Source organism: Meles meles, chromosome 19 (assembly GCF_922984935.1).
Source record: "Meles meles chromosome 19, mMelMel3.1 paternal haplotype, whole genome shotgun sequence".
NCBI lineage: Eukaryota > Metazoa > Chordata > Mammalia > Carnivora > Mustelidae > Meles > Meles meles.
In genome coordinates, this window is record NC_060084.1 from 47,078,287 (window position 1) to 47,101,970 (window position 23,684).

Consider the following 23,684-nt stretch of genomic DNA (forward strand, 5'->3'; position numbering starts at 1 on the left):
CAGTCTTCTCTATGCTCATCCTGCCTCCAGATTCCGCGCACCAGCCTGTCCTCACACCATGGATCTCTCTTACACACACTGTCCAAGCTCAAGAGTCTTCCACCTGAAACGTCAAATCCAGCCTCAAGGCATGTATGGTGCCCTGCCCAGATCTTTCTCATCCCAGCCTGAGGCCTCCCTTATCTTCAACCTTTCAAAGGCAGAAAAGGTACTTCTGCCTTCCTGGGCTTCATTCTTGACTCGTCCCCCAACCCACCCCACCTCCAGCAAATCACGCAATCCTATTGGGTCTACTCTGGAAATTGCTTCTAGGGACACCACCACTGCCAGCACTCTGGTCCCAGCCATCATCCCCTTCATCTCACGTGGACACCACCCATTTCCTCCTGACTGACCTCCCTCACACTCTGGCCCTTCAGTCTGGCCTCCCACAGCAGCCCGAATCGTCCACAGAAACGTTCACAGAAACATGTCACTTCTCTGCTGAAGACCCTCTGGGTGGCATCCCACTGTGCTTACATTAAAATCCAAAATGTTTGCCAGGCCTGCAAGACCCTGGGGCCTGGCTCGGCTTCTCCACCTTGTCTCCTCTATCTGCCTTGACTGCCCTGTACCAAGCCACACGTGCCTCCCTTCCCACCTCTTCCGTTCCCATTGTTGGCAGTGGGCTTCCCCACATTCTCTGCCTCATGAAGGCCAGACTTCTTTGTAAATACCACCTCTTCACAAGCCTTCCATACCGCACCGGTCTCTGTCTTCCATCAGATTCTCAGGCACATTTCAGCCCAGCTCATCTCTAGGTCCTCAGTCTCCAGCCCAGGGTTTGGCACCAAGGGACATGGAGGAAACACTTGAATTGAAGGACATAGAAGGGTTGGCCTACCTTTAGCCAGGAGCTGATGAGTCAGAGGGAGTCGACTGCATTGTTGAAAATCAGGACTAAGGGCTGTACGAGTGGGGTTGCGGGCCATGAAGGGACTTGGTGTTCCTGGGCGGGCTTCCTGCTGTCCACTGGAGGATGGGGAACATTCCAAAGCTCGAAGGAGGCCCATGGTGCAGGAGAGAGAGCAAGCTATGCGGAGGACAGGTCTGGGTTTGAATCCTGACTCCACCATTCACATGCTGTGTGACGTGGGGCAAGTGACTTCACCTCTCTGAGCTCCAATTCATCAGTAAAATGGGCGATGATCATAGACCTTGCTTTCTCAGATTGTCATGAGAACTAGAAATACTGTATTGGCTCAACTAGCACAGAGCAGACAGTGCTGCTCCTGCTGCTTTTGGTGGTGTTGGTGGTGATGATGATGATGGTGAAGAAGAAATATATTTTTATTTGGATGCTGGGTGCGCCGAAGCAGATCATGGGGTGGTTGCAGTTTAACCTTGACTTAGGGCCACTGGAGAAGTGTTTTGAGGGCAGGGCGGAGGGTGAAGCAGGTGTGTAAACAGGAAATGAAGGCTCAAGCCCAGAAACTGGGCAGGTGGGGGAAGAGGTGGGCAAGCAGTCCCCAGAGTAGGCCGAGGCTAGCTTTGGTTTGAGAGTATCTGAGGCCCACAGGAGGACCACCTTGCAGCAGGACTAGCCAGACCGCTCTCTGTCTCTGTGTCTGTCTGCCACTTCTCATCCTGTTTTCCTATGTGTTTGGGTCCCTCGGCCCATTTTCCCTGACCCCCTCTCCCCTCCAGAGCCTGCCCAGTCTATTCTCTTCTAAAGGCCCATGAGTTGAGATGAAGAGGAAGGTTGGTATCGGTGAATCACCAGTTCTCCTCCTGGGCCGGCTGTTGACTCAGTGTGGCCTGTATCCCTGACTCTGGCCAAGCTGGGGGTCTGAGGGGCCTCTCTGAGCTCACACACGCACAGCCCTACAGATGAGGAAGCACTTGCGGAGAAAGACCCCTTGGGTCCCCACGCAGAGCAGGGACATGTTGGGGGGCTGAGTGGAGAGATTGCCAGAGACAGTGGGAATCCCGAGAGAAGTCAGGGAACCAAGCCACAGAGAGGGTCCCCAGGGGCAACAGAGAGGAAGAGGCCATGGCTGGGGGCCCCGAGGGGTGAAGAATCCCGCTCTGCTATCCCCGGTGGGCTGGCTGCTCCCCCCCCCCACTCCCCGCCGGGCCCCCGGGGGACCTCGCTCTAATAATGTATTTGATCGACTCGCCGGCCGCGTACAAGCGATTATTGTCTTGTCGGGAGTCAAACGTATCGATCCGGTGAGAAATATGAGCAGAGCAATGGGGCCCGCGTGTCAGTTACCAGCCCCGCTGGCCCTGGGGAGCCCCCTACGTCTCCTTTAATTACCGCTCAGCCCTGAGCCCAGCCTGGCCTCCCCTGTACTGCCTCCCTCCCAGGCTCCCCACACCTGAGCGGCCCCCCACTGCTCCCCAGCTCCCATGTCCTACCTGCCTTGCTCAACATGGCTTGAGACCTCTTCTCTGGCTGAGAGGGCACTATCCGCCCTGCCTGGGCCTCCCATTCCTGGCTGCCAGGCCTTCCCCACCCAGCGGCCCCAAAGTCTGGCCCTCTGTTCTTTCCCAGCAGGAAGACATCTCAGGCCCATTCTTCTTCTGCTCCCTGACTCCAGCTCAGGGACTCTGTCAGCCTGGGAGGCAAGAGGTATGGGGTGATTTTATCCCTTGGGGGAGCGCTTGAGGCCCTCCCTGGCTCCCCCACTCAGCTACAGGCCTGGGAGGGCAGCGCCAGAAATGGGTGGCGCTTCCCTTCGTTCTCATCCTAAGGGGCTGACACCCAGTCATGTGCAAAAGCAGGAACCTGACATGGATGACATTGACTATGTCCACAGTGGATCATGACGGTGGCTTGGTAGGGTTCTGGCCCCCCGTGATGTCCTTATGACCCTCATTTCCATGCCTCTCAAGATGTAAATCCGAAATCAGAACAGACCCTACAGCATCAAGACAAGACTCCAGTACTCATGGCCACCAGCCAGACTGCCATCCGGAAGGCCCTCATGTACAGAAACCCTGCATCTGAAAGAGACGGGGTTGGGCCAGGAGCGGGGAGGTCTGAGTTGAAGGTGTGGTGGGTGGCTTGATGCTGTGTGGTCTCTGGATCTCCTGGGTGAAACAGCTGTTGGGATATGGGATGCTGTGGAGTGTAGGTGGCTGGGAACTGTCCCCTCTGTGTGCAGATGTAAAAGCCCTTGGCCATCCCCAGTGAGTGGGCGGGCTGGCCTGCCTGCCTGGGTGTGTCTGGGTGCACTGGGTCCAGAAGGAAGGGCACTCATGAAGGGTCTGCCTGTGTGTTCTGTCCTGCCCGAGTGTGCACGGGTGTGAGCGTGGGCACACATGGCCAGGAGGTGTGCCTGGGCACACACGTGTAGATGTGCTCTTGGGCCCACGTGAGGGAGCAGAGGGATTTCTGTACACAGGAGTCACGGATGGTGGGTAGGGAGGGCTGATATTGGACCCTGGGCTCATAGACGAGGGTTCTCTTGTGTCTGAGTGTGCACACGTGTGTGTGTGTGAAGTGTTGGGGCCCATGTGTGTAAATGCTTGAGTGTATGTGTCTGTTTGGGTGAGTCCAGACGTCTGTGTGCGCGCGTGTGGTTTGGGGGGGTCCCTCAGCGTGGGCGCGGCGAGTCCTGCGGGACCTAGGAAGGGCGGCGGACTGTGTGGAGGCGCCAGGTGGCCTGGCAGCCTCGGACCGAGCGCGGGCAGGAGGAAGAGGGCAGTGGACTCCGCCGCGCCTTTGTCTACACCGCGGTGCGCTGGGAGTCCTGCGCCTTTGTGTGACCCTCGCAGGTGTGCGCGCGGGGGCGGGGGGGGGGGCGGGGAGGGGAGCGGAGGGAGGGGCTTCCTCCTCCGCAGACGGCCCCGCCCTCCGGCCTTTTGGCTGATCGCTGCCGCCCTCTGGCGGGCGCGGTGGGAAATGCTGGGCCGGGAGCGCAATTCTGAGAATGACCGGCGGGCAGTCAGGGGACGCTGGGCTCCCCTCACCTGAACCGGCTCGGCCGTCCGCATTTGCCCCCTGGCAGACGTCTTGCCATTCTGGGCCAAGGCCCTGCCCCGTCGCCCTCACTGCCACTGCCCCCGGGCACTGATTCTTCTCAATGGATGGATGCCTCACCTGCAAACAGGTGCATGGCTGGGTACCTCCCCTCTCACAGCCTTGCAGGATACCCAGCACAAACGTCTTCCCCCGCTGTGCTTCTTGGCTTCATCGCTTCTTGGCTCTGGGCCTTCAGGAAGGCACCTCAGCTGTCTTGGCCCTCAGTCTTTTGGTCTATAAAATGGCACAAATAGTGATCAGTATAAGAGTTGGTGCCTGTCAAGTGCGCCTGTCAAGCCTGACATTGGGAAAGCTCCCCCAAAATTTCCAGCCAGTGTTTAGTGTTGTTGTTGTTAGGGGCCCACCCTCTTTCCCAGGCCCACATGCCCTGTTCCAGATGTGTTGGCCTTGGAGGAGGCAGCTGGAGGGAGGGCTCGGGTAGCTGGGGCAGGCGTGTCCCAGACACTCAGCTGGAGGACTCAGCCCCTCCAGCCTGGTGATCCTGCGCCCCCATTTCCCCAACACACACATGATTGGGGTCCGCAGCCTCCTGAGGTGGGCCTTTGGGCCAGAGTATTTTCCCTTCTGAAGGGGGCGGACCCTGTGGTTTCCTCCCTGGGTGACTTCCGGCTGAGAGGGCTTGGCCCCCAGAGAGGGCGGGGAGATGACACAGTTGTTCCCCCAGCCCTGCGGGGCGGGCAGCATGGTTCACTCCAGCATGGGGGCTCCAGGTAAGGGGCCTGGGGCCAGCGCCTGCTGCCTGCCCTGCCCTTCCTCCTTAGTCGTCTCTTCTTATTTTCTTTCACTCTGTACCTCACCAGCAACCCCTTTCCCACCCTGGGTCCCCACCCTTAGCTTCTCTTTCCCCTTCCCTTCCACTCCAAACACCTGGGGGCTTCTGATCTCCCTCCTCATCTGTGCTGCCATGTTCTGAGGGCTGTGTTGGGGGGGAGGACGATGGAGCCCCGTGTTGGTAGCAGGCTCTTATATGGAGGATCAGCGAGTGGACTTCTTGGTGGGGGGGCTGCTAAGGGGTGGGAACATTAAGTTGCAGGACTTTTCAGTGCGTGTGAGTTTCTGTGCGTGTGTAGGTGACTTGTAGTTCTGAGTCCCCCGAGTATGCCTGTCATGGGTCTGTGCATGCGGGGCTCTTGTGTGTGGCATTGTGGGCTCGCCTTGGCAATGATCTCTTGGCGCACTGCCACACTTCATTTGTCTCCAATGTCACCTCCTCAGGGAGGCCTTCCCTCACCTCCTTGTCTGAACTGGCAACCAGTCCCACCATTCTCAGTCCCCTTGCCCCTGCTTTGTCTTTCCTTTACGGCATTTATCACCGCCTGGAAATTTATTATATGTCAGCGGACCAAGTGGATGTTGGGTGCCAGGCACCGTACAACATGATTTGTTATTTGTTGGCTCATTTGATAAAATGTGTCTCTCTCTGCATAATGGTAGTCATCTCCCAGCAGTGCTGATGGGACAGTTAAATAAGGTAATGTGTGTAGATGCTTAACACAGTGCCTGGAACACAGCAAGCATCAGCACTGCGTGATTGTTTCGTTTGTGGCTGTATAGGCACGAGTGTCGGTGTGTGTCCCATTTGTGAGCATCTGCGGGATGAGTCCTGGTTTGGCGTGTGCCAACCTTTCTGCACCTGTGTGTGTGGGCATCCCTGGGATCCTTCAACCACATATATTTATTGAGCAGTTGTATTCTGGGTGATGGAAATATAACTGAAAAAGGGAACTTTGGGCCCATCCTCCCGGAGTTCCCAGTTGGGACACACAGACCTGTTGGCTAGACAGCAAAGGAGGCATGGGCAGAGGAGTCAGGGCTGGGATGCCGGAGACACAGGGAGCCGTGGGAGCCCAGAAGACTGGCCTGGTTGAGCCAGTGGGGTGTCAGAGAGGGCTTCCTGGAGGAGGGGACGTGTGGGCTGAGATGTGAAGGATGAGTGGGTATGAGCAAGACAAAGGAGGTGAAGGAGGGGGTTGAGATTCAGGGAAGAGCACTTACAGGATGGCACATGGTTATTTATTGAGGTGACTGTCTGTGCAACTATGTATGTGTGTGCGCACATACAGTATAGACCCAGAGATCCGGGGCATTGCACACGCGTGCCCTCTGCTCCACCCCGGACTCATGCCCATCTGGGGTTGAATGGGGGCCTCATATGTGCTGGAAGTACTGAGTTAGACCCCTGACTGGGGATTTCTCACAGAGCTGCCCTGCCCGGGAAGCCCACCTGGCTGCCCTGCCTGGACGTGAATGAATACACTGCATGGTCTCGGGGAGATCACTTGTCCCACCTGGGCTAGAGCTCCGCACCTGCGAACTGGGTTCAGGGGTCCACCCTGGCCGTCTCCCTGGATGAGCTGATTCTGGATGTGTGAGTGTGCACTCGTGTGTGTGTGTGTGTATGTTCGTCTGGGGGGCCTGGGTATGTGTGCGTCTATCTGGATGTGTCAGTCCGTGTGTCTGTCTGTGAGTGGCTCTGAGTATGTATGCACATTTGTGTGTATCCAATAACTGTGTGTGTGCGCGTGCATGCGCCTGTCTCCGTGTGTATCTGTCTGTGTGGCTCTGGGCATATGTGTGCGTCTATCTGAGCGACCAGAGTGCATGTGTGTATGCACGTCTGTCTGTCTGTCTGTCTGTGAGTGACTCAGGTCTGAGTGTGTGTGTGTGTCTGAGTGACCTCTGTGTGTGTGTGTGTGCATATACACATGCATATCTATTTGTATGTCTCTTCGTGACTCCAGGGTGCGATTCGGTGTATGTGGGCATATGTGTGTGTTGTCTGTCTGTCTGTCTGAGTGACCTGGGTGTGTGTGAGTGTGTGTGTAAGTGCAGGTGTGCTTGCACATGTCTAGGTGTGGGTTTTGCATATGTACCCATGTCATTTTGTCTGGGTGTGTGTCTTCTCCTGCCAGGGCTCTGTGCGCACCTGTCCCTGTGTGTGTTTGCATGGTCTGTCCTCGTCTGGGCCCTGCCCGGCTGAGGCTGTGGTGTGTGCGCGACGTAGCAGCTCTAGCCTGTTGTCGCACAGCTGCGGGGCCACCCTCTCTTGTTGTGTCTGCTGCCTCTCTCCCCATCCCTCCCTCCTGACAGCTCAGAAGTGTTCACTCCCTTGAGGCCACCCAGGGACAGATGTGGGGTGGTGGGGGTGTGAGGTGCTGCTCCTAGGGAGGCAAGGACCAGGCCAGCTGGCCCCGCAGAGGTTCCCGGCAGTGCGAACCCTGCCCACAGGGGCTCCCAAGCCGCAGCCTTGATTGAAGCCGGCTCTGAAGGCAGGAGACCCAGGGGACAGGCCAAGAGGGGCCAGGAGGGGTGAGGGGCAGCCCTTGGGCCCTCTATATTTAGCCCCATTTTCGGTAAGTGCTAACGAGAAGCTGGCCGAAGTCTGCTAAAACCGGCTGGGGGAAATGCAGAGGAGAAGTGAAAGTCCGGGGAGGGAGGGGCGAGGGAGGAGTGGGGAGGGCGGAGGGGACCCAGAGTCCCAGGCCTGAGGCAGTGGGGCAAGCGAGTGTGACCCCAAGGGTGTGGGTAGCCCTGGGTGTGTCTGACTCCAGGACGGTGGGATTCAAGAGGCCCGGCAGAATTCTGCATTGCTTTTTCCTGCCTGGCCCTCTAAAGAGTTATACACTGCCTGGGACGGGAGAAGGGAGTGATGACTACAGTCACATGACCAAGCAGCCTTTCTGTGTGAACGAGGCCTTGAGATGAGCTTCGGAAGGCACCAGGGAGCCGGAGCATATTAGATCGCCTGGTGGGGGTGGGGGGTGGGGGATTTTTCAAAGTCCAGATGTCCAGGTCTCCCCTTGGCCCTGTGAAAGCAGAGAGTCTGGGTGGGAATAGGTGTCAGTATTTCTCTAGAGTCAAGAGACCGGGGCCTGGGCCGACAGCCTGCAGGACGGATGCCTCAGCAGGCCTCTTAAGGGGATTGCCAGTGCCCTCCAGTGTTAAGGCATCATTTGGCTTTGGGTCTGGGTGGAAATGGAGTCCCCTCTTCATCCTTGGTGGGGATGATTCGATGACTCCCTTTTCGTGGATTGTGGGAAGGAGGAAAGAAAAGAAAGATGGGCTTGGCAAAGGGCAACACTGGCCATTTTGCCGGCAGCCCAGCCAAATGCTGCAGGGTGCCTGGGCTGTGTGCGAATTGGGGTGGGGGAAGAATTAGGGAGAACAAGGGAAACGGAGTGGTGGAGGTTTCCTCTCATGCCACCTTTGCCTCCACGGCCACTCCCCCTGCAGAGGTTACTTCAAAGGTTTAGGTTGGAGTTGCTTGGGGATAGGCTCAAGGTCAAGGTGGCAGGTGGCAGCAGGAAGAGAGGCTTGTCTGGGACAAGATTGGGTCCTGGTCTGTCAGAGATTCTTGCACGCATTCATTCATTCCAAAGACACAGTCCCAGCCAGGGCTGCTGGGCTCTAAGGAGCTCATAGTCTGGGGCCGGGGGAGCCCATTGCCCAGGGGGTCAGAGTGTGTTAGGGAGAGGGAGGCAGGGGGTTTCCAGATAAGAAAGACACTAACCACCTGAGGAGTCAGGGAGGACCTCACAGAGGAGGTAATGTGTGAGCTGAGGCCTTAAAGAGGAGCCCGAGTTTGCTAGTAGAGAAGAAAAGGTCACCAGCTAGGGGGAAGAGAGAGATCAGGGCCTCGGGGCACCCATGTGCACTTGACCCAGATGTCCTGGGCTGGGCAGTGTTGTGGACCCCAAGATGAGTCAGACCTGCCCTCAAGGGGGTCCTAGTCTGACGGGGGAGACATACTGGGGCCCAGATGGCTACAGCCTCTAGGACAGTCACCAGGGGAGGAGGTGGAGGGAGCCACCATCATAAGGGACAGAGCCTGTGCTGGGGCCTGAAGGATGAGTAGGAGCTTGCCAGGAGGACAGAGTGGGGGGCAGCCTTCCAGGTGGGGGGAACAGCCCATACCAAGGCCTCAGGAAACATGTGTTAAATGGCAGAGAGACAGCAGGACAGAGGCAGGAACAAGTAGAGAGAGAGCCAACACTTAGCACCCACTCTTCTGAGCTGGGGGTGCCGGGGAGCCAGCAGTGAGTCAGAGCAGGCCTGCCCCAGGTCTGGTGGGAGAGGATGGGGACACAGAAGGCCACGGCCCTGTGGGCTCAGGGCTAGGACAGAGGGAGGGCACTGCCGTGGAGGCTGTATTATTTTCCCAGGGTTGTCATCTTGAAGTACTGTATGCTGGCTGGCCTAAACAACAGAAATTAACTTCCCTGCAATCTGGAAGCTAGAAGTCCAAGGTCAAGGTGGCAGTGGGTTGGTTCCTTCCGAGGCCTCTCTCCTTGGCTTGGGAGGACCGACTTCTCCCTGAGTCTTCACACAGGCTTCTTTCTGTGTGTCTGTGTCCCAATTTCCTCCTCATATGAGGACACTAGTCGTATTGGATTAAGGCCCACCGTAATGGTCTCATTTAACTTGATTACCTCTTTAAAAACCCTATCTGGGCTTTTCTTGGGGAAACAGGGAGCTGTGGGGAGGTCCTCCCTGGGGCCTGATGGACACTGTGGAAAGGTTCACAGCCAGGTGGTGGGGAGATCCTCCCTGGGCCCTGATGGACACTGGCTGGGAGGAGGGGCCAGGGAGGAGGTTGGAGCAGGGGTCTCAGGGATGCTAGGAGGGCTGGGATGCAGGACTGTACTAGCATCAGCCGTCACTGGGAGCTGGACCAAGTTCTGGGTCATGTAGAGGCAGGATTAGGCCATTGGTGTCCCAGAGTCAGGAGTGGGGTCTCTCACCTGGGACCAGCACCTGGGTCCTGCTCCCATGTCTCTCAAGATCATGAGCCACTCACCACCACCCACGGCCTAGAAGCAGGGCCTGAGCTCCCGTGCCGTCCTGGGCACCTGCTCCCCACACCGCCCTCGCCAGCCTCTGCCTTAGTAGTGCTGTTTACTGGCTCTTTTTTTTTTCTTTTCTTTTAGCTTTTAACTTTTTTCTTTTTTTTTTTTTTAAAGTGAAAACATACTTATAGTAAAGTGCTTGAATTTTAAGGGTGCAGCTTGATGCATTTTCCCTATGTATGTATGGAACCACGTAACCACCCAACAGATGACGGTACAGAACATTTCCAACCCCCTGCAGGCCTCCTCATGCCTATTCCCCGTCAGCAAGCCCCAAATGGTACCCAGAGTCTGACCTTGGCCATCTTGGATCATCTTGCCTGTTTGTGAGCTTCCTGTAATTGGAATCCTACCGTCTGTCTGCTTGTGTGTCTGACGTCTTTCCCTTGGTGTCGGGCCGGCAAGATTCAGGGTGTGTGTGTGATGCAGGAGTTTGGTCCTTTTCTTATAGTGGGGCATTTCACTGCATGGACAAACCACATTGTGTCCATCTGCTGAGAGGTCCTTGACTTGTTTCCGGTCTGGGGCCATTTGGAAGGGGATGCTGTGTGCTTGCGGGCTTAGGGGTCCGGGCGTTTCTCTGTCTCAGGAGGTTGCCCAGGAGTGGATGTGCGGGGTCCTAGGGAGGGGGCACCTCTTCAGTTTTCCTGAATTGTGCTTATATCGATTTACACTCCCACGAGCAGTATGTGACCTGGCTTTTTAATCAGTAATTTTAAACCCAAGCAGCGTTTCATGGCGAGTAACCCTCAATTGCAGAATTCCTGGATATTTTTTTTTTCCCAGTTGCTGAGAACGTCCTAGCTCTCGTTAGTGCGCCTTCTTTAAATATCTTGGACATGGAACACGCTTGGGTTGGACACCCCCTTTGATAGGGCATCATGGTATAGACAGGGATGTGGAGTGAGTGGTGGGTCAGAGTCAGGGTCACGAGTGAGGTCTGGGGCCACACTGGGAGTCAAGGTCAGATGAAGGACTTGTACCACCTGGATGGGAGTTGGGATTCAGGTTGGGTAAGGGGACTGAGAATGGGTAGGTCAGAAGCCTAGATTTGTGTGGGGTCTAGGACGAGAAAGGGTTGGATTTGAGACGGCATCAGTCAGGGTGAACTCCAGTAGGGGTGACAGCTGGAGATGAGGCCAGCAGAAATCACAGCCGGGATTCACTAGACCACAGCAGTCCTGATTAAAAGTGGGAACTCTGGAGTCATGAAGACTGGTGTCCAATTGGGGCACCTCTACTGTCTCACTATGCTCTTGGGCCCTCAGTTTCCTCCTCTGTAAAATGGGGGTAATATTAGTACCAACTGCTACTGTGAGCTCTGAATCATACTTAAGGCTGTGCTCAGCACTGGTAAGCACTTGCCTTTCCATTCTCAGCACCGGGGTGTTGTGAGGGCAAAGCATTGCTTTGTGTCCCCGGTGCCAGCTGGCTGTTTGCCCCCTCCCCTCATGTCCTAGGTTTACGGGACGATCGCGTGGCACTGCATTTGTATGCTGGGGTACCCGGCTTGGATCTGGGGTGCAGTCGGGATTCAAGGCTGAAGTCCTGGGGAAGCCTAGGAGTAAGGCTGAGGACCTGGTCAGGGATGGTGTTGGAGTCAGGGTTCCGAGTTCCCGTGGGGACTGCCGGGCCTGTGTGCTGAACATGAGAAGGGAGGCCAGTGGACAGGAACATTGTGGGCTGAGGGAGGGGCAGAGGGTGCCGAATCCCACGCAGAGATCAGAAGACTCACTCCTTTGGGGATGCTACAGCCCTTCACACCCCCAGGCCCCACTCAGAGTGGAAAACATGTCTCACCCGAAACCTGGTGAGGCAGGACGGGCGTGCCTCGGGAGGAGGCCCAAGGCTGACTCGCTCCTGTGGAACATCACCCACATTCTCCCGGGCACCAAAGCCTTCCTGCGACCACCAACCGCCTCCCACCCTGACCCAGGGCCTCACAGGAGCTGGTCCTCCCCATGCCACCTTCTGCAGGGGTGAAAAGGATCCCGTTCTTGTCCTGCCGGAGGAGGGCAGAGGCCCAGTAAGGAGGGCATGTCTCCTGGAAAGAGGCACCTGCAAGGTGGCAGGGGGTGTGGGGGCTTTGGAGAGAGGCTGGGGTGGTGCCCAAGGGCCCTCCTGGCTTCCCTCACCCCACTTACATCCCTCTTCTGTCCTCAGAAATAAGAATGTCTAAGCCCCTGGAGGCCGAGAAGCAAGGTCTGGACTCCCCGTCAGAGCACACAGGTGGGTGGGGAGGGGAGCAGGGAAGGCAGGGGGCCTGTGGGGTGGGGGAGCTGCAGGGCTGTGGGGGGCACAGGTGACAACTCACTTTCCCTCTCATTGCAGACACTGAAAGAAATGGACCAGACACTAACCATCAGGTCAGGAGGGAGTGGATGAGCAGGAGGGGTGGGAAGGGGGAGAAGGGAACAGAGGGGGCCCCTGTGGGGGAGGGGCAGGGTGTTGGAGCTGAGCTGCTTCACCTCACTCTTCCGATTCCGCACCCCAATTTTTTCTTCCTAGAACCCCCAGAGTAAAACCTCCCCGTTCTCCGTGTCCCCAACTGGCCCCAGCACCAAGGTAAGCACCTATCCGAACAGCCACGGCAGAGGAAAGAGGAGGGTGTCCTGTGATGGGTTGGTGTCTGGGAGAGGGTCCCGCACACCTCTGTGGGCCCAGGGCCTGAAGGGGGGCGACATGGAGCCCTGATACCTTGGTGACAAGGCTCCTCCCGCCCCTTCTCACACTTGGGCTCCCGCCCCAGGCCTGTGACTCACCCAGGCTCCTTCCCCTTCCCTGGGGGGTGGGGGTGGCCAGGGAAATCCCCCCCAGAGCCCCAGGGCGATGAACAACAGGAAGCTGAGGGCCCCGCCCCCATCCCAACTTCCCTGACAGGGGCCTGCCCTACCCCCCAGCCCCCCAACACACACACTCAGGGGCCAGCCAATAGAGGGAGGTAAGGTCTGGGGGACAGATCCAGTAAGGATGGCTGAGGTTGATGGGGAGGCTGGAAGTGGCCAGACAGAACAAATCCCTGATCCAGATGGGGCCCAGGCCTCCACGCTTCAGTCTGTCAGGGTTGCAGAGGGCATGGAGGGCAGGGACAGAGGGGTCCTTGGCAAGGCATGGGGTTGGGAGCCAGGAACTACTCTGTGACCTTGGGAAAATCACTGCCCCGCCCCGTCCCCTACCGCTGCTGGGCTTTTCGGTTTCCTCTTTAACATGGGGGGCTGTCAGATCCCATGGCCTCTGAGGTGCCCTGACGCAGGTTAGCGGGTGGGCATCTTGTGCTGAGTGAGTTGGCCGGGGCCCAGGGGAGAAGGGCTCTGGCTCTGGCCTCCCTCCCTCTCATCTCAGGCGCCGTTCTGGCCTGAGCCCTTGGAGCGGAGCGCATATGCGTTGCCCTGACCCTCTCCCTCCTCAGCTCTATCTTTGCAGCCTCTCCCGGCCCCACAGCAGCCTTGCTTCTGTGTGGGGAAGCCGGGGGACCCTGGGAAAGAAGGGTTCTCGCTGCCCTTCCCTCGCCTGGACCCTGGTTCCTCGGGAAAGCCCGAGGCAGAGAGGGCATTGACCTCTGACTCTGGGCCTCTGTCCACACCTCGTCCTGTTCGCTGGCGGCCTCTGTTTTCCCCAACTACAGTGATTCATGTGCTCCCGTCATGATTTCAGACACATCCACACACTGCCGTGTACAACTGTGTACATTACAATCGCGTTAATTGGCTTCAATTTTAAAAAACATTTTATTATGGAAAATGTGAAGCAGATACAAAAGGAGAAAAAAAGAGTATCATGAAAATAAGCCCCCAGGTACCCATCAGTCAGCTTCAGCAATTTTCAGCTTATGAACTGGCTTGCTTTTTTAACAGCTCAAATAAATGTTTTTTAAGTGGAAATTTCATGAATGGAAAACCAGAATCTCTTGCCATGGAAATAAATGCAATGATTTTTTTTTTTATATAAGTAATCTCCATGCTCAACGTGGGGCTCGATCTCGTGACCCCAAGATCAAGGGTCAGTGCTATACCGACGGAGCCAGCCAGGCGTCCCAACACAATGATTACTAAAATGTTCCCAGAGACTCCTGCCTGCCGATGGGTCTAAGCCAGAGACCTTCCCTTCATTTGTTAGGAAGGGAGGTGAGCAGTGCTGGGGGTGAGGCGCTAGACCCATCCCAGCCCCTAAGGGAGGCTTTCTCAAGAGAACCAGAAAGAATGAAAGAAATCCGAAAGAGGACTAGTACTCTCACCATGTTAGTTGTTTTTATTTATATATTTTTTTAACTTTTAATTGAAATGTGACAATACAGAGATCCTCGGTGGATTTTCACAAACTGAACACCCATGTTGCCTGCACCAGGTTAAGAGGCAGAACGCAGCCAGACTTCCGGAGGCCCCCGCTTTCCCACCAGGGGATGCGGCATCCCCGGACCCTTCAGACTTTCTGACATTTGTCTCCATCCCCTGGGGCACGCCACTCACGCTCTGGGATTTGGCCTTGGCCAGGCCTCTGTTCATCTCACGCTGCATTCCAGATACCACACCCCCTGCCAAGCTGGGGTGTCACCTTGCACAAGTTGCTTGCCCTCTCTGGAACCCCTCTTGTAAAACGGAGCTGGGACATTGGGCTGAGGGATTAGGGATCGTCCTTCAGCCCAGCGTCCCCTCTGGGCCCGAGAGTGTGATTCTCCAAACCCACTCTCCAAACCGTGCCCGCCCCACCCACATACGTCCTTTACCAGCCGACGTCAGGCAAGCCTACCGTGGCCTGGCCTTTCTGCCTAGGAGAGGAGGAAGACCACGACTGCTCTATGCCGGTCTGTCCTATGTGTTTGATGCAAGGCACGTCTATATACTGTGCCGAGAGACAAGACGGGGTTTGGCGGACTTCTGGGGTGGGGGCTAAAAGCTGGCAGCATCTGGGCCACATCTGGCCTACGTATGTGCTTGGCTGGCCCTGCCAGCGGTTTTTTTTTTTTTTTTTTTTTTTTTTAGGTTGTTTTTGGGTTTTGCTTTAGATTTTGAAATGAGTGGTTGGTGGGAGCAGAGGGGGAGCCGAGTAAGCTTCCCCTCCAGGAGGCCCACATGCACCAGCAGCCCACCCCTCCTCACCTGCCCACGCCACCCGTTTGCACTGTCTGCCTCTTTCTATACTTACTCGAATTCCAGATCCATGTTCCAAGGGGGTGATTTTTTTTCATTCTTCCAATGAAGTTCACTTCATTAATGAGAGATGCTTCTCTGGCTAAAGCCTATGAGGGCTTGGTGCCTGGAACCCTATTCTTTGATGCCCCGAGCCCCCTGCTGGTACATTCCTCATTTTACAGATGGAGAAACCGACCCCCACCCCCCAGAGGGGAAAACTGCTCTCCAAAGGTGCCCCTTCCTGTTTGGTGCAGGGGGTGTGTTAGCCCTACTGACCTCCTGTTTGGTGCAGGGGGTGTGTTAGCCCTACTGAATGATGAGCAGCCCGAGGCCAGAGGGGTGGTCTGAGATCACTGGCCAGTCGGCACAGGGCCCTGCCTCCATGCCCCAACGCACCCCTCCTTTACCAGCCCGAAGCTGCTGTTGCCACACACGTGCCCTCTCTTTGGTTCACAGGTGGGCATTCTCTCTGGCCTCCACTTAACATTCTGGGGTCCCGGACCCTGCCTCTCTCCCCCCCAGATCAAGGCTGAAGACCCCAGTGGCGACTCAGCCCCAGCAGCACCCCCGCCCCCCCAGCCGGCTCAGCCACATCTGCCCCAGGCCCAACTCATGTTGACGGGCAGCCAGCTAGCCGGGGTAAGTACTTGGGGAAGGATGGGGAACGTGGAAGCACCCATCTGTTACAGGACCCGTGGCAGGGGCTGTCCTACCAGGGCCACGGCCACGCTCTCACGCCCGCCTCCTGCCCTCCTCAGGCCTCCTGGAAGACTTGCTCCCTAACCTGCTTGGCTCGGGCACTAACCCCTCTCTGCCTTCTCTGCTCCTCCCGCCCCCCGTCCTGCCCCTCCTTTGGCCCTGCCGCCCATGCCCCACAGCTCACGGCGCTGATGCCAACTCAGCAGCAGCTCCTCCTGCAGCAAGCCCAGGCCCAGCTCCTGGCCGCCGCCGTGCAGCAATCCAGTGCCGCCGCCGCCGCTGCTGCTGCCTCCTCCACCTCCTCCTCCTCTTCCTCCTCCTCCTCCTCTGCCTCCTCCTCGACCTCACAGCCCCCAGCCTCCTCTGGGGGGGGCGACCTGCCACCACCACAGCCTGCCAGCCAGCCCCCCGGGACCCCGCAGCTCACCCTCTCCCAGCCCATCCAGCTCACAGCACAGGTAAGGGCAGCCCTGGGGGGCAGGTGCCCTCCAGCGGAGGGCCTGCAGAAGCCCGGTGTGTAGGCAGCTGACCGGTCCATGTGCACGCTTCTGACCGCCGGTCACGTGCCGGGCAGCTCCCAGCAACCCAAGGAAGCCTTTGGGGAAGCTGACCCCCGCCCCCGTGTCTCAGTGGGGTACAGCGAGGCTCAGGGGGAGGGCCTCCTCCATGTGGTGGTAGCCCTGGCTAAGCGCTTTCTGTGTATCTCACCGAGGTCTCCCAGACACCTGGGAGGTTGGCCCATTATCCTCAGTTTACGGCTGCGGAAACGAGGAGTCACCTCCGTGGAATGGTGCCCACGTGGGCTCAAAAGGAAAGGTCGAGGCTCTGAGCCAGCGCCCTGTAATGTGTGCTGGGGCATATCCAGTGAGAGACGCTCTTTCAGAAAAGAGGCTTGTGGCCGCTGGGTCAGGGAATGCCGCAGCTGCTCTGGCCATTCTGGACACTTCCAGCTACACTGAATCATGAGTCAGTAGCTGTATTCATTTCCCAGGGCTGCCGTGACACAGCCCCGCAAACTGGGTAGCTCTAGGGAGAATCTCTTTCTGATTCCTCTAGCTTCTTCTAGCTTCTGGTAGTGCCAGAAATCCTTGGCATTCTTGTAGTTGCATCGCTCCAATCTCTGCCTCTTTGGTCTTAAAGCCGTCTTCTCTCTGTGCGTGTCTGTCTCTGCATTCACCTTTCCCCTTCTTAGTGTAAGGACACCAGTCATTGCATTAGGGCCCACCCTAATGACCTCATTTAACTTGATTACATCTGCAAAGACCATGTTTCCAAATACAGTCATATTTATAGGCACCAGGGGTTAAGACTTCCAACAAATCTTTTTGGGAGACCCAATTCAACCCAAGATAGTGGCCCACAAATTTCCTATGAGGATAGTTAGTGGAACAGAGTAGGTAGAACAGAGCCTTCCCTCCTGATGGACCTGCTCTCTCCATCCACACTTGTCCCTATTACCCATTGGTGCTATCTGCCTGGGTTCTCTAAGCATTTCAGTCTGTGGCCCGTGTTCCAGGGCAGTGAAGGTCCCGAGAAGTCCTGCAGCAAGGAGCCTTGTTTAACTTCCCTTCGCCCCGAGTTTCCCACAATGACTGTTCTTTGGATCGCTTTTCTTTCTCTCTATCCACTGCCTTTTGTGGAACCCTGGGGGCCAGACACTGTCTACACAGAGAAGGTGTCTGGTGCCCACAAGGTTGTCCCTTGACAGAGTTTAGCTTCTGATGGGCCCATTCCACTACTGACCAGCGCTTTCATTGAGACAGTCTTTAATGCTGAGCTGGTATCTGCCTCCTTAGAGCTTCCTGCTTCTGGGCCTCGTTCTGCGGAGATGCGTAGAGCAATCTGGACCACTGCTCTGTGACAGCTCTTCCAGACTTAGCCCCATGGTGCCTGGCTCGCCACGGCAACTGTAACTGGAGTCTGGCAGTTACTCTGTGCTAACCATGACCTCCTTGAATCCACAGATCCTCATCCCGGGCAAGAGCACCCCAAGGGGCAGAGCAGCCTGGGAGTCCAGGGCTCAAATCACATGATCTTGGGCTGCTGCCTGTAGCCATCCTTCCCACCTCCCCCCTCCCCATACCAGAGATCCCAGCAGCTGGTGGGGGGATTCCTCTTAGCCCACTCAGCTCTTCACAGAGTGTCCCCAATACTCAGGGCTCCTCCCTCCCCCAGGTCTCAAGTGTCCGTGCCCTGGCTCCCGTTCTCCTGTCTGCCTGGAAGTCGGCTCCCTCCCTTTACCTGGACGGCTTCTCTGCAGCCTTTAAACCTCAGCTTGGGAGTCCACACCTCCAGGAAGTCTTCCAAGACTTCACTCCCTCCAGCTGCTTTGATTTCCTGCCTCCTGCTTTCTCCGGAGGCCCCCAGCCCCTTTCCTTTGCTTCTGGTCCTAATCACCAGTGCTGGGTCCGAATATGCCCGAGGAAGCATCTGTGGAAGGGACAAAGACTCCAGTGAGGGAAGAGGGACGGAGCAGCCTCGTATAGGTCAGCCAGGCATCCTCCCTTGGGAGCAGCCGGCAATCCTTCTGTGCATACACTCCTAAAACCACCTCCTCCAAGCTCCCTGCCACCTGCTGTCAGGCCCAGACTGATTCTCAATGCCTCCTCCAACCCTTTCCTCTCGCTCCTCCCTCCCCAGCCCCGATCTGCTGGGGTCTGCCTTCTGCAACTACGAAGCTGGGCCAAGTTTATTTCCCGGGAGTTCTGTCACCCTGCGACCTCATTTCCCTAACAGACAAATGTTTATCCCATACCACCAAGGGCTCCAGGCACCGTGCCAAGCAGCTGCAGTGGGTACCACAGTCCTCCCCCCTTAGCTGCCCCCTGCGAGCCCCAGTTGTCTCACTGCTGGGCTTGACCGCTCTTCCTCAGCCTGTGTCCCATGCCTGCCCATTCTGCATCCTGTGCCCGCTCTGCTCTGTCCTGTGGTCATTTCACAGACATTTCCCGGCCTCCCATGTGTCAGGCCCTGGCGGGAAGCTAAAGGCTTAGGAATGACTCAGACCCTTCCTTGCCCCCTCAGGGCTCCCAGTCTTCTAGAGAAACAGACACACCAATGAACCACTAAGAAATGCTTTACTTGAACAATACTAAGAAAGTAAAAAACACCCTTAGCTCTATCATTTTAAAATTACATGAAGTACTAAGGGAAAGTCCCCCATCTGTCCCTCAAATGCCAGCTTCCAAAGTAATGTCAATTCAGCCATTTGGCAGGAAACTTCCCTGCATTTTCCCTGGTCGCACAGAGAAAGGGACGATTATAACACACTTCTATAATCTCTGTGTCCGGCTCTCAGCACAATGCTTTCCACCAAGGGGGACATGTGGATGTTTACTGAATCAATGAGGGATGTTTTGCTGCAACTTTTCAATCAAGGTTAGGGAAGACATCTCTCCAGGGGAGTAATTCAGAATGTCTGGGGTAGGGGTAAGCATTGATTGAAAATTTACATTAACCATTAAAACATCATCTTGTATTTGGAGAGGGAAAAAAATCCCTATTTTCGTAATATGACTGTGGCAAATAAAGCTTAACAAAATCTTTTAGGGCGGGCAGGACCTAGTGGGTACAGGTTTCCCAGAGAAACCCGGTGGATATGGTGGGAGTGTGAGAGAAGACAGGTGAACTGTGTCTGAGAGAATCAGAGAAGGCTTCTTGGAGGAGGTGGAATCTGGCCTGAGCGGAGACAAATAGGAGTTTACCAGGTATATGGAGGGGAGAAAGCTGTCCCAGGCCTGGAGCGTAATGTAAGAGAGGGCAGTGGGCTCTGGGAGTGGAAGACTGCACAGGATGGGCTAGCAGGGGTGGCGGCAGGACCAAACACCATGCCAGGTGGCTGAGGAAGGAAAGGGGATATTTGGCTCAGGTCACCGAAGAGGCCCAACCTGGAACGTGGGGCCCAGCCCCAGGGATCTGTCTCTGTTTTCATTCTGAGCCAGGCAAAATGGGCACCTGCACCAGGGCCTCATTGCCTAGAGAGATAAAACAGCTGGCCAGGGTTGAGTTAGTGTCCTTAACCCCTGCGGAGGTAGGGTCAACCCACCTGGACCGTGTGACCTGAGAATGGGGGAGGGCAAGTCCCCAAGAGGAAGAGATGGATCCTGTTGCTTGAGGAAGGGGGGGTGGGTGCTGGCTCATCCATACCTGGAGACATGGGGTCAGTGTACCTTGGAGTCCAGGAGCCGGGCCAGGGTGTATCAGTCGCCCCACAACTGCGGGGTTGGGGTCTGCTGTTACTCACCTATCCTGGCATTTTTACATGAGGGAGTAGCATGGGGTATAACACAGAATGTGCAGAGGGCGTTTTTGGTCCCTGTTGGGTGGGTTGCTGCTTGGCTGTGTTCTGCCCCAGTCGCTGGGACTTCCTGGGCTCTGTGCGGCAGGGCCACCTCTGGGGGAGGGGGCACAGAGAAGAGCCCTTGCTAGAGACAGGCCGCCTCTGCCCACACCACCGCCCCCCTCCCCCAAACTTCAGGGCTTCTTCTAGTGAAGTGACTAGAATAACATAGTTGCTTATTCATTCATCCAGGACTTCGGAGTACCTTGTACGTGCCAGGCGCTCATTCATGGCCCCGAGGGAACAGCTATGAACAAGGTGGAGGTAGCTGCCCTTGAGGGCATTATGGTCTAGTGGGGAGACAGACAGTAAACAAGTCAACAAACAAACAAAACAAGAATGTTTTAAAGTGGGCGTCCTGAAGAAAATGAAACAGGCTGGTGTCTTCGAGGGTGGTGGTCAGGAGAAGTTTCACTGAGGAGGTGGCCTTTGAATGCTGAGGCCTGAATGAGTCAGTCATGAAGAAGTGAGGAAAAGGTGACGGCAAGTGCAAAGGTCCTGAGGTGGAAGGCAGCTTGACATCAGGGCACAGAGGAGAGTGGTTATGTCTGAAGCAGAGCAAGTGAGCGGGACACAAGTCAGAGATGAGGGGTCTTCTAGGCCAGATAAGTGGGTTTGGAATGTCTGCCAGGTATGATGGGAAGCTGTTGCGGTTTGTTAAACAGGCAAGTGGCATGAGCCAATTGACCCTTTACAAAGCTCCCTCCAGCTGCCATGGGGAGAATGGACTGTGGGGGCCCGGAACAGAAGTAAGGGGCCCAGTGGGAAATGCTGGCAGGCATCCAGGTGGGAGGTGAGGGTGATGGTGGGGGTCTGGGGTGCAGTTTTGTACAGATAGGGTAGATCAAGGATGACTCCTAGAATTTTGACTTCAGCAACTGGAGGGTAGTGAGGTGATTTCCTGAGTTGGGGAAGACGGGGAGTGGGCACAGGGTGTTTTGGAGGGCAGGAGTAGGGAACCAGGAGTTTCCCTTTGGACATGGCAGGGGATAAAGAGTGTATTCATCATCCAAGTGGAGACATCAAAGAGGCAGAGGGGCATTTGAGGGTGGAGCTCAGTGGAGAGGCTGGCGGGGGGAGGGGACTGACAGTTATGAGTTGTCAGGCAGAGGACAGGGCTCCTGCCCTTGAGAGCTTATGGTCGAGGGGGGTGACAGCAGGGGAGTGACAGGGGGTACAGGGGTAGCAGATGCTTGTGCTAGGGGAGTCTGTTGTGATTTCCCAAACACCTTGCAGATACTAATATTACTCAGGCCTCAGTACAATCTAATAAAGAGTCAGACATTCTTATCCCCATTTTGTAGATGAGAACACCAAGGCCCCGAGAGAGCTATGACTCAGTGGTAATGACTACCATTTATGCAGGACCACTCGAGTGAACAGAGACCAGACTAAACATGCTACGTGTGTTGTTGCATTTAATTCCTGTACTAGCCCCAGGAGGTAAGAATTATTGTGGCATCACTGGAAGAAATGGGAGTGTAAACAGGGTAAGGGATGCTCACATTCCCCCACTGTGTGGAGGACAGCCGGGTGTCTGGCCGTCTCCAGGACACCGTGCACTGTCACCCTATAGAACTGGGGAGGCTAAGGCCCGGAAGCGAGCTGGCTTCCCCCGAGTCACACAGAGAGAGGCAAGCAACAGAGCCCAGGCTTAGACCCCCAAGGCTCCCAGCAGGCAGGGGCTTTTGCACTCCTCCGACCGCCCTCCCACCTAACTCCTGGGCAAGTCAGGGTGCCGTTTCTCCCAGGTGGCTCTCAGGACAGGTGCTCGCTGCCTTCCCAGGCAGGCCTCTCCACCAACAGGGTGACCTGACACGGCTCAGAGGGTCAGGAAGCCCATCCTCGTTCTGAACGCAACTGATGGCAGTGTCGTTTACATGGTCCTCCAGACACCCCCTTGCTGCCCTCCCCGCTCTGGACTTAATTCTAAACTGTCCATATCTTGGAATGGGGTGTCCAGAACTGGCTATAGATTGCCATATTAGGGATGGCCGGTGAGTGTCACGTGGACACCAGCTCAGTCTGTGTGGCTGCCGGAGCATGTGTGGGGGCCTGCAGTGTGGGGGGGGGGTGGTGTCTGCCCTGTGCGCTGGAGTGAGGCGCTGCACCTGGGCCAGAGCGGCCACCGCAGGGGCCAGGCCTCCTTTAGTTCCTTTTAAAGGCTTTTTTCCACCCCACCCCCCACCCCCAGGTGGAACCAAGCCCAGATGGGAAAATGGACATTTATACTCCGATTCACCAGTGTGTCACATAAATCGAGTGGCAGTCTTTCTGTCCAGCTGTGGCCAAGATCCCAGTTGTGGCAAAGAACAGCCTTAAACACCACCAGTCAGTCCTAGGTTTTACTCATTCATTCACTGGAAATTCATTGATCGCCTGCTGGGTGCCCACTCTGGGGTGGGGGTGATCAGAATACAGCGATGAATGAGAACCTGAGAACCGGTCTCTTCTCTTTTCACCTTCCCTTGAGAGCTTATGGTCTTAAGTGGGGTGTGCTAAGCCCTCTGTGCTCGTTTTTCTCACAGGTCAGGAACAGAGCAGATGATCCACTAATATCCTGGCCAGGGGACCTTCCCCAGTGTCTCCACTTCCTCTAACTTCCCCACCATCTTGACTTGGTCTTAACACGCCCCCAAGTGGCTTCAAATTGCCCGCGGTCTGTAGATTATGGAGAAATGGGGCCTCCTACTGGTTAACCCCAGTCCTGAGCCAACACAGCACCCAGAATCTTCTTTTTCTCATGCTGTAATTTCTTTAGTCATTTCGTGAACATCCAGCATACCCCAGCACCTTTTGCAGGAATAAGGCAGACAAGTCTGTACCCTCCCAGAGCTGGCATCTACCCATAGCGGACAACTGCCATGCAGAAAGGAAAAGAGTATAATGTAATAGAGAGAGATTGAGGAGAGGAAGACTCCTGATCAGAGTGGGTAGCCAGGGGAGGCCTCTTTGTGGGGTGTCATTTTAGAGAGACTTGCATGATGGGGTGGGGCCAGTTGTGTACAGATCAAGAAGAGGGAGGGCAACAGCATGTGCAAAGGCCCTGAGGTGGGCACCTTTTCTGGGTTCAGTAACAGTCAGGAGACCAGTGTGACTGGCTCTGAGTCAGGGAGTGAGAGTCCTTGTTGATGAGGAAGGCCAGGTCAGCCACAGCTATGGCAAGGAGTTGAATTGTCTTACAAGTGTGATGAAAACCAGTGGAAGCTTTATGGTCAGATTAACATTTCAGAACAGGAACCCTCTGGAGGGGTCTGTGGATAGAATTCAGGGGAGTCCATGAACGTGGATGGGAAAAAATTATGTCTCAACTTTTACTATCCTCTAACTGAAAATGTTGCGTTTCCTTCTATTATGAATATAGGGAACATTAGCATTAGCGGGACTCTGTTACCCATGGAATCACAGATAATTCTATACGATACACACAGACCTCAAAATATTTTTACTCATCATTGCTTTGAAATTACAGTAGTCTTCAGATGTATTACTTGATCTTATTATTTAACAGGCTAATAAAGAAACCCATAGATTATTATCACAATTCAAGATGTTGGATGATTTTTTTCATATGTAGTTGATTTCATATGAAATCCTGCACATTTTATTTTATACATTTTTTAACTGTATATTTTAAAAAA

The 23,684-nt window shown here is 55.7% G+C and overlaps 1 protein-coding gene across 10 annotated transcripts in view; it reads left to right on the top strand.

The window, feature by feature from the left end:
• POU2F2 (POU class 2 homeobox 2) overlaps positions 1-23,684 on the top strand; it is a 60,227-nt gene that overhangs the window by 19,769 nt on the left and 16,774 nt on the right. For 4 of the 10 annotated variants that reach the window (XM_045989200.1, XM_045989201.1, XM_045989204.1 and 1 more), the window contains exons 1-5: positions 4,671-4,740; positions 12,040-12,105; positions 12,208-12,242; positions 12,385-12,441; positions 15,528-15,644. In XM_045989200.1, coding sequence (XP_045845156.1) covers positions 4,674-4,740; positions 12,040-12,105; positions 12,208-12,242; positions 12,385-12,441; positions 15,528-15,644 — 342 coding nt within the window. In that variant the 5' untranslated portion in view covers positions 4,671-4,673. Of the gene's footprint in view, positions 1-4,670; positions 4,741-12,039; positions 12,106-12,207; positions 12,243-12,384; positions 12,442-15,461; positions 15,645-15,883; positions 16,163-23,684 lie in introns of those variants that run through there. The other 6 variants (XM_045989202.1, XM_045989203.1, XM_045989198.1 and 3 more) reach the window with 4 other exon arrangements.